The sequence below is a fragment of the Podarcis tiliguerta genome (genome assembly GCF_965153285.1).
Source record: "Podarcis tiliguerta genome assembly, chromosome: 10".
Taxonomy (NCBI): Eukaryota; Metazoa; Chordata; class Lepidosauria; order Squamata; family Lacertidae; genus Podarcis; species Podarcis tiliguerta.
The window spans coordinates 58,463,477-58,478,447 of NC_139543.1; the positions used below are offsets into that span (position 1 = coordinate 58,463,477).

The 14,971-nt window shown below is 44.6% G+C and overlaps 1 protein-coding gene across 2 annotated transcripts in view; it reads left to right on the top strand.

Moving 5' to 3' along the window:
• The window catches only part of PTPRO (protein tyrosine phosphatase receptor type O), a 129,175-nt gene that overhangs the window by 98,142 nt on the left and 16,062 nt on the right, over positions 1-14,971 (top strand). The window contains exons 14-20 of one of the 2 annotated variants that reach the window (XM_083401843.1): positions 1,818-1,950; positions 2,463-2,583; positions 4,893-4,961; positions 8,379-8,462; positions 9,791-9,826; positions 13,597-13,678; positions 14,874-14,964. In XM_083401843.1, coding sequence (XP_083257969.1) covers positions 1,818-1,950; positions 2,463-2,583; positions 4,893-4,961; positions 8,379-8,462; positions 9,791-9,826; positions 13,597-13,678; positions 14,874-14,964 — 616 coding nt within the window. The remainder of the gene's footprint in view (positions 1-1,817; positions 1,951-2,462; positions 2,584-4,892; positions 4,962-8,378; positions 8,463-9,790; positions 9,827-13,596; positions 13,679-14,873; positions 14,965-14,971) is intronic. The other variant, XM_083401844.1, reaches the window with a different exon arrangement.

Genomic DNA, 14,971 nt, shown 5'->3' on the forward strand with positions numbered 1-14,971 from the left:
CTGCAGTTGCGATATGGAACTGTGGCTTGTTCACGCCAAATTTCATTCACTCCAGTGGGTGTGGTGTGGCACGAGAGCAAACACCAGTGGACAACATCGCTGCTGTTCCACCCTGTGTGCTTCTGTTCCCCCATGATTCCCCCATGAACACAGCAGGAGAGAACAGCATGCTGGGAAGGCGCCCCAAATTGTGACTTTACTTCTGCGATTTTGGGGGTTTATGGGCTCGCAGAGGGATTATGTCTGGAGCCAATTAACACGGAAATGAGTGATAAACGTCCACTAGATTCCGATAGATTTGTGGCTTTTAAATCCTGTGAAAGCTCAGATATAACGTGGAAAGTAACAGGTAGGGGAATATCTGAATGCAGCCTCAGAGGCCTCTGCTAAAAGAAAGACTTTGCCTCATCTGCTTGCTTCATCTAGGCCTAGGACAGCATCTCTTACCTTTGCCATGTGCAGGCATGAGTCACGTCACTGGTTCAGAACTGGTTACAAAGCCAGGAAGAAACAAAAAGGGTCAGGGAGTTACTATGACGAAACTGTTGATTTGTGCTTGTGTCATGATTTGGTTTTATCGCCTTCCTGCACGGCATGCTGTGGTCAGGAACGCAAGAGCTAAATTCCACATTTGTCTCTGTCACATGCTACAGCCTTCCCAGGACTGTACACAAAACAAAAGAATTGCCGTGAAAATCCCTGAAACAAGAAGTAATGAACTTTAGAATTAAACTAAATAACAAAAATCAAAAATTTAAGGAAAAATTAACCTAGAATTAAACAAAGACTTTACGAGATGCCGGCTACAAAATTCATTTCACTGAACTAATCAGTTTCCTCAGAAGGAAATAAAGAATTTCATAAACCTTAAATAATTTTAAGTGATATCAAACAAACTCAAGAGCAGGGCTGAACCGCTTCCTTGAGTTTACAAAAAAGGTATAAAAACCTCAATGGCAAGTTTTAAACATAGCCCTATTTAAGAGAACATTATAAACCTTAAATGATTTTAAATGATTTCCAGCAAACTCAAGAGCAGGGCTGAAACGCTTCCCTGAGTTTACAAAAAAGGTTTTGAGAAAAACTTACACAGGGATATGAGATAAGCTGTTTAAGTTTCAAACAAACTCAAAAACAGGGCTAAAGCACTCCTGACTGCTGATGTTAAAGACTGATTACATGTTACAGCCTTCCCAGGACTGTACAGCTTGAGAATGGTTTGTTGCTGCCCCACACTGCTGCTATCCATAACTGCAGTTTAGCGAGTTGTTGCTCTGCTGTTTTTAAGGGTGACAATATTTGTCAGATATATGATATGCTCTTTTAATCTCATTTGTTTTTCTTGCAATCACTTTGCGGCTTGTGCAAAGACCAGGATATAAGTTATCCAAAATGAGGACATAAGTACAAATATGTAGAGGTTTGAATGGTGTGGTTTTCCATGCAAAGCGGGAGTTTCAATACTCGCAAACCTATCCTTTAAATGGGATGGTGTTGGCTGGCCACCACAATCTCTTGTGGTAGGAATCCCAAAGTTTAGCCATGTGTGAAGAAGTGCTTGCTTTTGCCCATCTTGAATCAGCGTTCAATGGGGCTTGCTTTCTGGTCAGCCACCCAGCATCTGTCATGAATGCTCAGTTGAGAGTCCTGCATTGTGGGGGGTGAGACTACATGGCCCTTGGGGTCTTCTCCAATTCTATGTTTCTAAGCACATACAGGAGTTTAGCTTGCATTTGCTTGCAGTGGTGGGGAAGGCATATAATAATCGGACTGATCACTAACCACAAACTCTTTCCTTGCCTCCCCCCTACATTTAGGAGCCTGTTACGGTCTCTTCGCATGTAGTGACCATCTCCAGCCTCCTGCCTGCCACGTCCTACAACTGCAGTGTGACCACCTTCAGCCACAACAGCCCCAGCATCCCCACCTTCATTGCTGTCTCCACAATGGGTGAGCTGAAGTCCTTTGATTCTTCACCCATTTCTCCCCCCCCCCCAAAAAAAAGGCGGCCATAGGGCAAGGACCTGTGGAAAATACCCCCCAAAAGCTTCTCAGAAGATCCCAGCATTGCAAAGGGTTGGACTTGATGACCTTCGTGGTCCCTCCAAGTCTAAGATTGAGATGTGGCAGAAGAACATATTAGGCAAAATGTACATTCCTAAGCATTGAGTTATTAGTCAGATGCTACCTTTTGGGGTAGCATTAATGGGCATGAAATTGTCAGTTGTTGAGCTTATTATTACATTTTGCCCACCAGGAAACTGAGAGTACACCATTTGCCTTTTTTGGTCAATTGCCCATCATTTTTTGTCAGTATATGCCTTTTTTAAAGGACCCCTGTAGTCATTGCGGAAGTGCTCTCTGAGAAACTATTATAAGCAGAAATAATTCAGGATTGTTGTCTTTTCCTTAGCATGTCTTGGTATCGTTCCTTAACCTGGCTCCTCCTCCTTGCATTTCAGTTACGGAGATGAATCCCAACGTGGTGGTCATCTCTGTCCTAGCCATCTTGAGCATCCTTTTGATAGGCCTGCTGCTGGTCACTCTTGTGGTCCTTCGGAGAAAACACCTGCAAATGGCCAGGTAGGTCAGCTTTGACTTCTAATGCCAGTGATGGTTCGTAAATGGCGAATGGAGCAACCGTGTGCCTTGCTGAGCTAGGGATTGGGCCACTGCATATTGCTTGCACAATGAGTGGTGATGTCTAACTGGGATGTCTTTTAAAGAGGATTGGACACATTCATGGAGAATTTTTCCCAAAGCTCAGTGGCTTCTAGCAATGATGGTGATGTTCGACCTCCATCTTGGAGGCAGTATGCCTCTGGATGCCAGGAGAGGGTTTTTGGGCTCAGGTCATGCTTTGAGGCTTCCCACAGGCATCTGGTTGGCCACTGTGAGAACAGGATGCTGGACTAGATGGACCATTGGCTTGGTCCAGCAAGACTCTTCTAATGTTCTTACGAGATCCATAATTTATATTATGATGAACCATGTTCTATGAGGAGCTCAATAGGATTGTAACTCAATGAGAGAGCATCTGCTAGGCATGCAGAATTTCAGTCCCCAGCAACTCCAGGTTGTGCACCTCTGGGGGTGAAGTCAAATCGCTGTGTTAGCAGTCCGCAAGTGACCTCCCTGGGACGCAAGCCTGAGCAGTGTGTATGGAGGTCCTGGGCTGCCCAGACAAGCTAGGCAGTTTGTGTGGAGACCTCCAGCCTTGCGGTTGGAATAATTAGGTTCAGAAGACCTCAGATTCCAGATTTGGACTGGGCTGAACCTGACATGGGCAGAAGGGAATTGGATGAGCTGACCCCCTAGAGCTCCTTTCAAATCTAAAATTCTATGGTTCTGTATGGATGCACCACAGATAAACCAGGTATTCTCCTCCAATATGTTCATCTCTTAAGTGATAAGCAACAGGTGGTTCCCTTACTTACACGTAGCCAAATGAATTAACTAAGAAGCAATTGGTGATTCCATGCACCACTGCAGCAACCTTGTTTGCATGACCTTCTCCACCCCTGAAACACCCACCCTTTGTCCAAGGACTGTCCTCATCCTGGTTGCCAAGTTAATCCCATCACTGATTCATTCTGCAAACATCTATCAATGAAAGCCTTGCAGAAGGATTAAAAGGTAAAGGTAAAGGTACCCCTGCCCGTACGGGCCTGTCTTGCCAGACTCTAGGGTTGTGCGCTCATCTCACTCTATAGGCCGGGAGCCAGCGCTGTCCGCAGACACTTCGGGGTCACGTGGCCAGCGTGACAAGCTGCATCTGGTGAGCCAGCGCAGCACATGGAACGCCGTTTACCTTCCTGCTATAAAGCGGTCCCTATTTATCTACTTGCACCCGGGGGTGCTTTCGAACTGCTAGGTTGGCAGGCGCTGGGACCGAACGACGGGAGCGCACCCCGCCGCGGGGATTCGAACCGCAGACCATGCGATCGGCAAGTCCTAGGCGCTGAGGTTTTACCCACAGCGCCACCCGCAGAAGGATTAAGACTCCCTATTTCCTTACAATTTCCATGCACACTGTGCATAAAAATAATTTCCTCTTTCCTTTCAAGGTTAACAAGGTATGTAATTGCATTTCAAAGCATCACTTTGAGAGAGAAAAAAGGGGGGGTGTTAATTGGTTCTCCTGCAGACATGGTGTTTTATTAAATGGGATGTATTTGATGTACTGTACACATTTCAGGTGAAACATGTGCACTTGGAATAGCAGAGCTCTTTTAAATTGGATTATGTCTGCTTGGCTCTTATTTATAGCTACAGCTGTTCTCCAGGTGATGCTCACCATCTTTTTCTGTTCCATGACCTGGCAATAAATGCAATACTCCTCCTTGAATTTGCTCACCGGTACAAATGCAGATGTTACAGAACAGAGGAGAAATATTGCCGGCTACCAAAGGTTGCAATCAGATCTGCTGACTCTTAATTGTTCTGTTAACCAATTTTGCAATTAATGGGGAGGGAAGGCTGGAGCAGCACTGCAACACTCAGTTCTCAGTTCAGGATGTGGCTTCCTAAACTTTGGTCTCCGGCTGTTTTGGGACTGCAATTCCCATCATCCCTGGTCCTGCTAGCTAGGGAGTATGGGAGTTGTAGTCACAAAACAGCTTGGGACCCACGTTTGGGAAACCCTCTACCATGAAGAGGAAGAACTTGAGAGATTCTCTGATCTCTCTCGCTCTGTCTGGTTTGATTCTTAACCATGCTTAGTCAGAAGTCAGCCTCGCTGTGTCCACTGGGGGCGTATTTTCATCATGGACAAATTTATTGATCTAGTAAGAAGGAGGGAAGGAAAAGGCAGATCCAGGACAGATTAAAGATAGTGAGAGAGACAGAGGCCGATCTACCAATAATCACTTGAGGTCTTCTTCTAATACCAGGGAATGTGGAGCTGGAACCTTTGTGAACTTCGCTTCATTGGAGAGAGATGGAAAACTGCCATATAACTGGTAAGCGATGCCCAAAGTTTTATTACAGCTACTCTTACATTTGCCTGGCTACTTGATGTGTATTGAGTTTTGGGTTTTTTTGACCCTAACTCTAAATAATGTTTGCTGTGAGAAAGATTTTGCAATTCATAGAATCATAGAAGAGTTGGAAGAGACCACAAGGGCCATCGAGTCCAACCCCCTGCCAAGCAGGAACCACCATCAGAGCACTCCTGACATATGGTTGTCAAGCCTCTGCTTAAAGACCTCCAAAGAAGGAGACTCCACCACACTCCTTGGCAGCAAATTCCACTGTCGAACAGCTCTTACTGTCAGGAAGTTCTTCCTAATGTTTAGGTGGAATCTTCTTTCTTGTAGTTTGGATCCATTGCTCCGTGTCCGTGTCCGCTCAAACGTTAACAGTTGGATCCCACATTTTAAATAGGACATACATTTTATATTATTTATTCATTCATCTGTATGATTTTTACCCCATTCTTTCCCCAAAATAAATAAAAATAAATAAAACAAATCTTGAAAAAGATTATTTAAAAAAAACTTAGTTCTCTAAGGTGCTGCTGGACAATTTTTTAATTGTTTTTGGAAGCAGGAGGTCACCAGTCTCTTTATTTGCAGTCACATCGCCTCTGGGAAGCAGGCTTAGAACAGGGGGTCCTTTTTCAGACAAAATGTTCATTTCCCTCCCCCACAGCCTTCCAGAGACCACATGGCACTGAAAACAGCTATTTATTCATTATCTAAATAAATTTTCGTACCACCTTTCAAGAACAAAATTCTTCCCAAGGCTATCCATACAACAAAACAGTACAGTACACCTATAGCACTCCTTCCCCCTCCTCTTTGACCTCTTCAAGCATTGCATTTCATTTGATTGAGGTCGTGCCTTTCATCCTTAGCTATTTCCACTGAGAAACTGCAATGCTCAAGCATCTGGTTATGTGAGTCAGGGAAGACAAATGCTGCTTTTTCTTCCCCTGGACATACAATCTCCCATAGCAATAAAGAGTCCAGAAAATCTGGTCAATGAATCTGCAATGAGTTCTGCAATGAGAAAAATGCTTAAGGGATCACCAGTTAATGCTCTTGTTCACCCATGAAACCCATTTCTTCCACACTGCAGGTGTTTTGTATATCAAGCCTGGTGTCTCCCAAATGATAATCAAGGGGGTTGGACTAGATGGCCCTTGGGACCTCTTCTGTCTTTCTATAAATATTGACTGAGAGAGAGAGAGAGACTGAGAGCAAGGCAGAGAGACCTGGTTGGCTTTCTCTTCAAGGGCCTATTAATTTAAAACCTATTTAGACCCACAAATACCTTTGGAAGTTCCCTCCAAGTCTTTCAGCCAGTACAAAGTAAACATGCTTAGGGTCGTGTCATGAAATCCGAAACATGTCTATTGAGATGCTTCCTCCTTCTTCTCAGTTTGTAAATACCTGCTGCTAGCTACCGCTTCTCTGAAATCCAGAATCCTAGGCAAGGACTGTAGCTCAGTGATAGAACACCTGCTTTGCATGCAGAAGGTTCTCCAAGTTCAATCCCTGGCATATCCAGGGAGAGCTGGGAGTGTCCTCTGTTCCACTGAGCGTCCATCTCGGCTGTGAACAGTGGGACTGTTGTGGCGTCCAGTCCGCTTCCACTGTGCCGACCTGCTTCTCCCAGCTACAGCAGAGTATCTTGCGCAGCGCTGTGCCTGTGTGGAAGGAATCTCAGCCATGCAATAAAACTCTCACACAACAGCTTCTATTCTAGGAAGCTTTATTGTACAGCAGCAAAACAACCAACCATGAGATAGCGAAGGCATGATGCTTCTCCCGTCGCAGCCAAAACAGAAAGTAAATCGTTTACATAACAAAGATGTGAACAGCCCCGCAGTGACAGGATGTCATTTCCCTCTGAGCTGTTAAGCCTGTAAGCTCTGGGTATCCTCACATCCTCAGTCTGAACTCCTGGAGAGCTGCTGCCAGTCAGTGCAGACAGTATGGACCAAAGGTCAGACTTGGTCTACAGCATCTTCCTCTGTTCCTGTCTCACTAGATCTAAGCCAGTAGCACACTCTAGAGGGCTGAGGCGGAACAATTGTGGTTGCAAGCTCCTTTGAGATCCCTCATGTTTGAGCAATCCTGGTAACCTTGAAATGCAAGTGATTTGAAAAAATCAGTTCAGAATATTATTATATTATATTAAGGTAAAGGGACCCCTGACCATTAGGTCCAGTCACGGACAACTCTGGGGTTGCGGCGCTCATCTCGCTTTATTGGCTGAGGGAGCCGGCGTACAGCTTCCGGCTCATGTGGCCAGCATGACTAAGCTGCTTCTGGCGAACCAGAGCAGCGCACGGAAACACCGTTTACCTTCCTGCTGGAACGGTACCTATTTATCTACTTGCACTTTGCGGTGCTTTCAAACTGATAGGTTGGCAGGAGCAGGGACCGAGCAACGGGAGCTCACCCCGTCACAGGGATTCGAACCGCCAACCTTCTGATCGGCAAGTCCTACGCTCTGTGGTTTAACCCACAGTGCCATCCGCGTCCCTATATTATATACTGTCTCATCTCCTATTCTGAATTGTGAGTGGCCTCGGGCAGTTACTGATGCTTTAATTAGCTTATCTGGTAACCAGCTTTGGCTTACCGTGATGTGCAGATGAGACCCCGGATATCACCATGTGAGGCAGGTGCTTCCCCCAAACAGTGGAAGACCCCAAGACCATGGGCCAATCAGTTAAAGGGCTGGTATGGGGAGCAGGCAGATGTGAAGGTATTTTGCGGATTTTATGAGGTGCAGCCGGCTGGCGCAACTGGCAAAATCGATTTGATATGGCGCCGAAGCAAGTCTTTTGATGATAAAAACTTCCCAAACTGAATGAAAGCCACCAGCAGGCCCTGTAAATATTGATGCAGCTAATGAACTAAGCGGAAATCAACCTTTATTCCCTCTTTGAGCTCCCAGAAGCAGAGAGCCCTCCTCAGCAATCATTAATCCTCTTTTCGGGGGGCTTCTTTGGTATGGCACCAAAGGCGGAAGATCAAACGCTCTAGCTAATTAATGATCCAAGCTGGAGTTACGCTAACAAGGAACCCCAAACGGAGCAGCCCAATGCTATGAATTTACTTGAGCCTCTGGGGGTGGCAAGAGGGTCCCTGGGGAGGTTTAAAAGGGGATACGCTTGTGGGTGAATAGTGTGGGGAGTAGCTGGTTTACTCCACGCAGTGTAGTTGGTTGCTGCATCCCAGAAAACAGGGATCAATTCCTCTTTTTCATTATATAGCCTTGACTATGCCTCTAACACCCCTACCTCTTCTTCCAGGCTGTCTGTCTAGATTTTAACATGTGACCTATTGATCTCTTGCTTGTCATACTAATCCTCCTGACTTCAATTGTTAATCTCTCTGCATATTATCTATTAATACTCACAGGCGTAGGAGTGTCTTTGCTTTCCTAACTCTGTTGCCTTCCTGCCTATGGACTGATTATCTCTTGGCGTTTTATATTAACCCTTGGTAAGTCTGCATCAAACAGCTTGCTTCTTCCTCGACCGTAACCGAAAAGTTTTCATTTCCTGCTAGGTTTGCTCAAATCTATGTTGAATATGTTCTCGGCGTTAACACGGAGTTCGACTCTTGAAATACGAAAGCAAGAGGGAACTTTGCCCCTTGCACCCATTTTATGATTGGGTGGGGAGGAAATTGGGGGGGGGCATTGCGCAGAACTCTGTCTAGCCATGCCCAAGAAACTTCAGGGTTGTATCAGACAAAGCTGTTCTGTTTGCAGAAGGACTTTCCACTTGCACAGCGGAACTTCTCCCAAAGAGCAAATCTGGGGCGCACACAGTGAGGTGAGATGGATGGGCAAGCCCTTCCATGAATGGGACAATGTCGCTGGATACTGGTGCCAACAGGGGGTGCCAACTGGGGGCTCCTTGGTTGGCATTGACCCATGACAGCCTTTTCAGTGGCAGTAAGCATCCCTGTTTACTTGGAGATTTGATGGCCTAAACGCACTGTTCTTGGAAAGCCTAAGATACCTGGTTTTGGAAATCTGTAAACTGTTTTTACAAAGTTGAAAATAAATGTTTTATTATTGATAGATTTGCTGCCCTGGGCTGCTATAGGGGGAAAGGGCAGGATATTGAATGAATGAACGAACCCTGCATACTTTGCATATAATCAGTGAGATATGGCTAAGCTTTCACCCACCCCTGATGTGACTAGTATTCAGCAGTTTCTTTATAGGAAAGCAAATGTCCTTTCAGGTTATATGCTCATTATTCAAGAGCCTGTTCCAAAAGGGCAATGGTTCTCTCCCCTCCCCCCCAATTAACTGGCATGCTTTTAAGATCTGCCCAATTTTAATCATTCAGTTACACAAATGAACTAAATATGTTTGCCGTGTGCAAACCCCTTGACCCGTGACCTCTCTTGATGTATGCATTCTATAAGCTAATGATGTATTGTGTCTGAAAAACACTATGAAAGCCTTGTTAAAATGTGCCTTCGGGGCAGTTCTCCTAACTGGTGTTTCGCTGAACATCTGGTTTACAGCAGCTGTTGTTATTGCAATAGCTCCATTAATAAACCGGGTCCCTTTAATAAACCGGGTCCCTACTAGACGCTCAGCTTGCATCTCTCTCTTGGTTCCATTTTTATATAAGGTTTTGTTCCTTCACCTGGACGTGAACCAAGGAGAAGTGGTTTAGAAATCATTTCTTACCACGTTATGTGTCCTCAAGTGTGTGTTAGCAAATTTGTTTCACGGCATTTGATTAACGCTGTCGCCATCCAGAAAATGGCTGTCAAAAAGTAACTGCAGCATTCTCTTCCTCTTTCAGGAGTAAAAACGGACTGAAGAAGAGGAAACTGACCAAGTATGTCCATTTTGTAACACTTAATGGAAATGTCACTGTTGCCCTCATCTCAACAGGGGCACGAAACCCTTCTTAACCCCAAGGGCCATGTTTCATCCTGTGACACATTCTGGGGGCCGCATGCAAGCGTGAGCAGGGCCAGAAGCAAAAGTGGGAAGAGCAATGGATGAGGCTCAGGCAGTAGACTGTGGTCCAGCCACACAAAACTCAGTGGTTTGCTACACACACACACACACACACACACACACTTGCCAATCCTTTGCTTGTTTGTTTGTTTATACCCCACCCATCTGACTGTGTTGCTTCGGCTGCTCTGGACAGCTTCCAACATATATAAAAACATAAGAAAACATTAAACATTTTTTTAAAAACTTCCCTATACAGAGCTGCCTTCGGATGTCTTCTAAAGGTTGTATAGTTACTCATCTCCTTGGCTTGGGGGGAGTGGTATAACTCCATAACTTCCAACATTTCTCCGATGAAAATAAGGGCGTCTTAAGGAAAGGTGGGACATTCCAAGATCAAATCAGAAACCAGAACAGTTTCTGTAAATCTGAGGTTGTCCCTGGAAAATAGGGATACATGAAGGGTCTGGAAGGGGCTCTGGCTTAGACAGTGTCCTGAGAGCTCAATACAGGTCTGGAGGGCCACTTTTAATTGATTAATTGATTGATTAAATTTATATAACTAGACTTTGGGCCTGAGGTTCACTACCCCTGCCTTACAGACATCTATCACTGAAGTGAAAAGGGACCACGTCCCCCCTTTGCTAATGCATATGCCGTAGGGAAGTCCCATATATTGAATCGGACTATTCGTCCAACTATCAGAGGCAGGTATGGGGAATCTCTGGCCCTCTGACTGCAGGACTATAACTCCCATCATCCCTGACCACTGCTGGCTGATGTGAACTGGAGTCCAACTATGTTTGGTAGTTTCCTGGGGTCTTGTGGGAAGGTATTCTTCAGCTCACATGAAGAATACAGTAACCATCCATATACATCTTCATTTAAACATACAAATCATTTTAAACCAATGTCCAATGATGAGAAGAGTCTCTAGGGTGTAAAAGTGGGTGAAGGACTTACCACGCATCTTTGCTGACAAATCGTGCTGCCATTTTTATTTTACCCACAATGCCACAGGGTGGTGGAACTTCTCAGACGCTGCACTGCGGGAAGCAAAGCTAGCAGCTCCAACCACTGGGGGCTCAACAGGCCCCCCAGCTCTGATGCTGCTTCTGGGTTTTCCTGCCCGAGGGTCCTCAAAACCCAAATCTGTCACTGACTATTACATTTAAGCAAAACAAAATTGTATGTGCCTGCTTAATCTTCGCCACAGATATTGCACGATAAAAATGTTCCTGGCTGGCAGAAAATTAGGCATTAGGGAAAGATCAATTATCTCAAGTTTACAGTCCTGACAGGGTTTGCCTTTCATTAACAATGACAAAATGTGAAAAATCTCAGCAACGTATGTGTTATCAGTGCCGTTCCCCTCTCTCAGCACAGCGCTCTAATGGCAGTTGCTAATTATGCACTGGATCATTAATGCTAACAGGTAAACAGGAGTAATTAACTGTTGATAAGAGACGAGTTCCTTGGGGTTTGCTGCTTCAAGGAAATGGGGGGAATGTGTGTATATGCTTCACTATTTGCTAATTGGAACATGAATAATCAGGCGAGATAAAGTTGTTTGCCTCTTCTTCATTATTCAGAGTATAAATTTAACAAATTAAGGCAAGTTTCCACAGTGGCCCTGATCCAGTTAAAGTTATTCTTGTCTGTGTTCCATTGAAAGTAACAACTAAGCCCCAAGACCAGTGAGGTGGTGAACCTGTTTTGGAACTAGATATGTAAGAAGGCATAAATTTTCATTCTGCTCTATATTTGTTGCCTGCAGCACTGTTTCCAGTCTGCTGCAGTTCATGTTCTGCCAAAAATTACATTATTCCTCTTTCTGTCCTATGAGGTGAAATTTATGAAACTTGCGTCATTTACGTAAGCCATTACATACATTATGTAAATTGTGGTGTTGTTACATTATTCAACCCCAATTATTTCAATGGAAAGGAAGCCCAATGCAAATTGTGGTGTGTGTGTGTAATAATTATGTATCGTTTGCAAACTGAAAGCAACAACAGCGAATACCGGTGATTTAACCATGTGAGCCCCTTCCTGAAGTGTCAAGTGGTATAGTCCAGACACAGTTTTGCCACTTTATCTGCAGGCCTCACTTTAGCTGGATCAAGGACAATGTGGGCTTTTTTTTATAGTTCTGTTACTGATTTCCTGACACAAAGGCTTACAGAGCTGAGACAAAATTGTGGGAAATAAAAAATCTGGATGGTTTTCAGATTTTTACCCTTTAGATTTTGACATCAACATTTGACATTCCAGTTTCAGAGTCAAAATTTGACATCAGTGGTTCACAGTTTCTCCGTCTGTCTGTCAGCAGGGTGCTTATAGTTGGGAAGAATGAAACCATTAGTACAAATATCACTAAATGTGATGGACTAAAAGTCTATTGTCAGATACTGTCAGATATTGATTGTGGCCATTTCTGATGCTGTGAAATGTCAGCTGTGGTTTGCTAGATCATGTCAGCCTCTTGAGTGCTACTACAAATTCATAATTTGATGTCCGATGCTATATATGTGGGTGACATTTAGAGGTTTTGTGCTTTTTTAAACGGAAGGGAGAGCTGGATATTTTCAGCTTCAGTTTTAAATGTTGGCACTTTCTAAGTCAGCCTCCTAAGAAACCTCACAAGATTTGACGGTGTGTATTTTCTTCATCCCTAGAAATAGAAAAATAAATTAGACCTGACGTTAAATGTATCTTCGCATTTAAAATGTACTTTTTAATAAATAGAATTAGCATTAGCTGGGGCTGCTGAGCATTATGGGAACTGCAGAAAATGTGAAAGGAACTCATAGGAAGACTGGTTGGCACATAACTCTAAGCCATGGTTATAAACCACCACCTGAACCTGGCCCAGCTGCTTAACCATGGTTTATTAACCATGAAGAAACCACACATGTTAACCATCATTTCTACACTGGCTGGCAGTGACTCTTCAGGTTTTTGGACAGGGGTCACTCCCAATCCTTCCTGGAGATGCTGGGTGTTGGACTCAGCCTGAGCCCTTCTGTCACTCGGTTTTAGCCTTTCCTATATCTAGAGATGCGGGTGGCACTGTGGGTTAAACCACAGAGCCTAGGACTTGCTGATCAGAAGGTCAGTAGTTCAAATCCCCGTGACGGGTTGAGCTCCTGTCGCTCAGTCCCTGCTCCTGCCAACCTAACAGTTCGAAAGCATGTCAAAGTGCAAGTAGATAAATAAGTACCACTCCGGCGGGAAGGTAAACGGCGTTTCCATGTGCTGCTCTGGTTCGCCAGAAGTGGCTTAGTCCTGCTGGCCACATGACCTGGAAGCTGTATGCCAGCTCCCTTGGCCACTAAAGCGAGATGAACGCCCCAACCCCAGAGTCGGCCACGACTGGACCTAATGGTCAGGGGTCCCTTTACCTTTATATCTGGAGAGCACAGGCTTTGGAAAGGCTTCTTTATTCAGTGAGGGTTTTTTGAATTCTGCCCTCTTCAAGGGGGTTTTCCCTGCACCAAAGCTACTTTTCTTTAGGCACCAAGGGATGGATCTATTTTTATTCATCCAGCCTCTTTCTTTCTTTCTCTTTCTTAGCTTATGAATATCTTATCTGGTTTCCCCCTTCCGTTTCGCTTGTTACATGCTATATCTTTGTTTTTAAAGCCCTGTCCAGCTGGATGATTTTGACAGCTACATCAAAGATATGGCGAAAGATTCCGATTACAAATTCTCTCTGCAGTTTGAGGTATGTCCTGACGCGGATATTAGCTTGCTAGATGTAACTCAGCAAATTGCGCAGAATGGAATGACAGAGAGTGAATTGGCGGCGCTTTCATCATTTATCACATTCATATCCCACTTTTCCACCAAGGAGATGAAGGTCATATGTAAGGTTCCCTTCCTCCCCGTTTTAACCTCACAACCACCCTTTGAAGTAGGCTAGAGGCCGTGGCTGGTCCCGGGTCACCCAGTGAGTTTCATGGCTATGCAGCTATTTGAACCAGTGCTCTAACCCCTACACCACACTGGCTCAAAGCACACCATTGAGCTTTGACACGGCAGAGTGGAGGTGGCAGATTACATTTTTAGAAGCTCGCCTACATTTTCTTTAAATCCCCCTGCATGAAGAAATCTAGCAGGTAATGTTTTTTACATTCGTTTTCATTGATGTGCTAGTTTATTTCATGCCAGGAGGTTTGTTAGATGGGGAAGCATTAAAACAACACGTGCAAACACCCTCCATTGTTGTCTAAAGTAGTTCTACTTGGAATTCTGTTGCCTCATCTTATGCAATGCATAGACCCCGCTTCAGCCTTGGCTTGATAGGGTACCAGAACAAGAACTATCTGAATAGCTTATGGCTTGCAGTTCGTTAAATGGCAGCCCACAGGAAGCATTCAGCTTTCAAGATGGCTTTGCCCAGCACAAGTCCCCCTCCATCTGAGCAGCAATTTATTTTCCATTAACAGTATCCATTCAGTAGTGGTGGTCAAGTAAGGTTGACTCAGAGTAGACCCATTGAAGTCAATAACCTAACTTAGCCATGCCCATTAATTTCAGTGGGTATACTCCAAGTAAAATTTAGGAATATCCCGCGTTGTCAACAGAAGCCCTACAGAAGTGCAATTTTTGCTAGTGCAATGGGACTTTTTTACTCCTCTCCTCTCCTGTGCTCCCCCCACACCCATGAAATTGACTCGGGTGGGGCAGGAGAACCCCCAGAACAGGATAGGGGGATTGTTCTGTTTGGCCAACTGAATTGCTTGTGCAGATGGAAGCAACTGGAAGAGTGTGACGTTGAATTTCATCCACCATGTTGAATTATATCCACCATCTTTTAGACTACGACTTCCATCTTGGTTTGGGTGTGACCTACTTGTAGGTTGAAGACCTAAGATGGGTTATCTTAATGACGGCATTTTATTTTGTGTCTTCTACAGGAACTGAAGCTGATTGGGCTGGATATCCCACACTTTGCAGCTGACCTCCCCATGAACCGCAGTAAAAATCGCTACACGAATATCCTCCCTTGTACGTT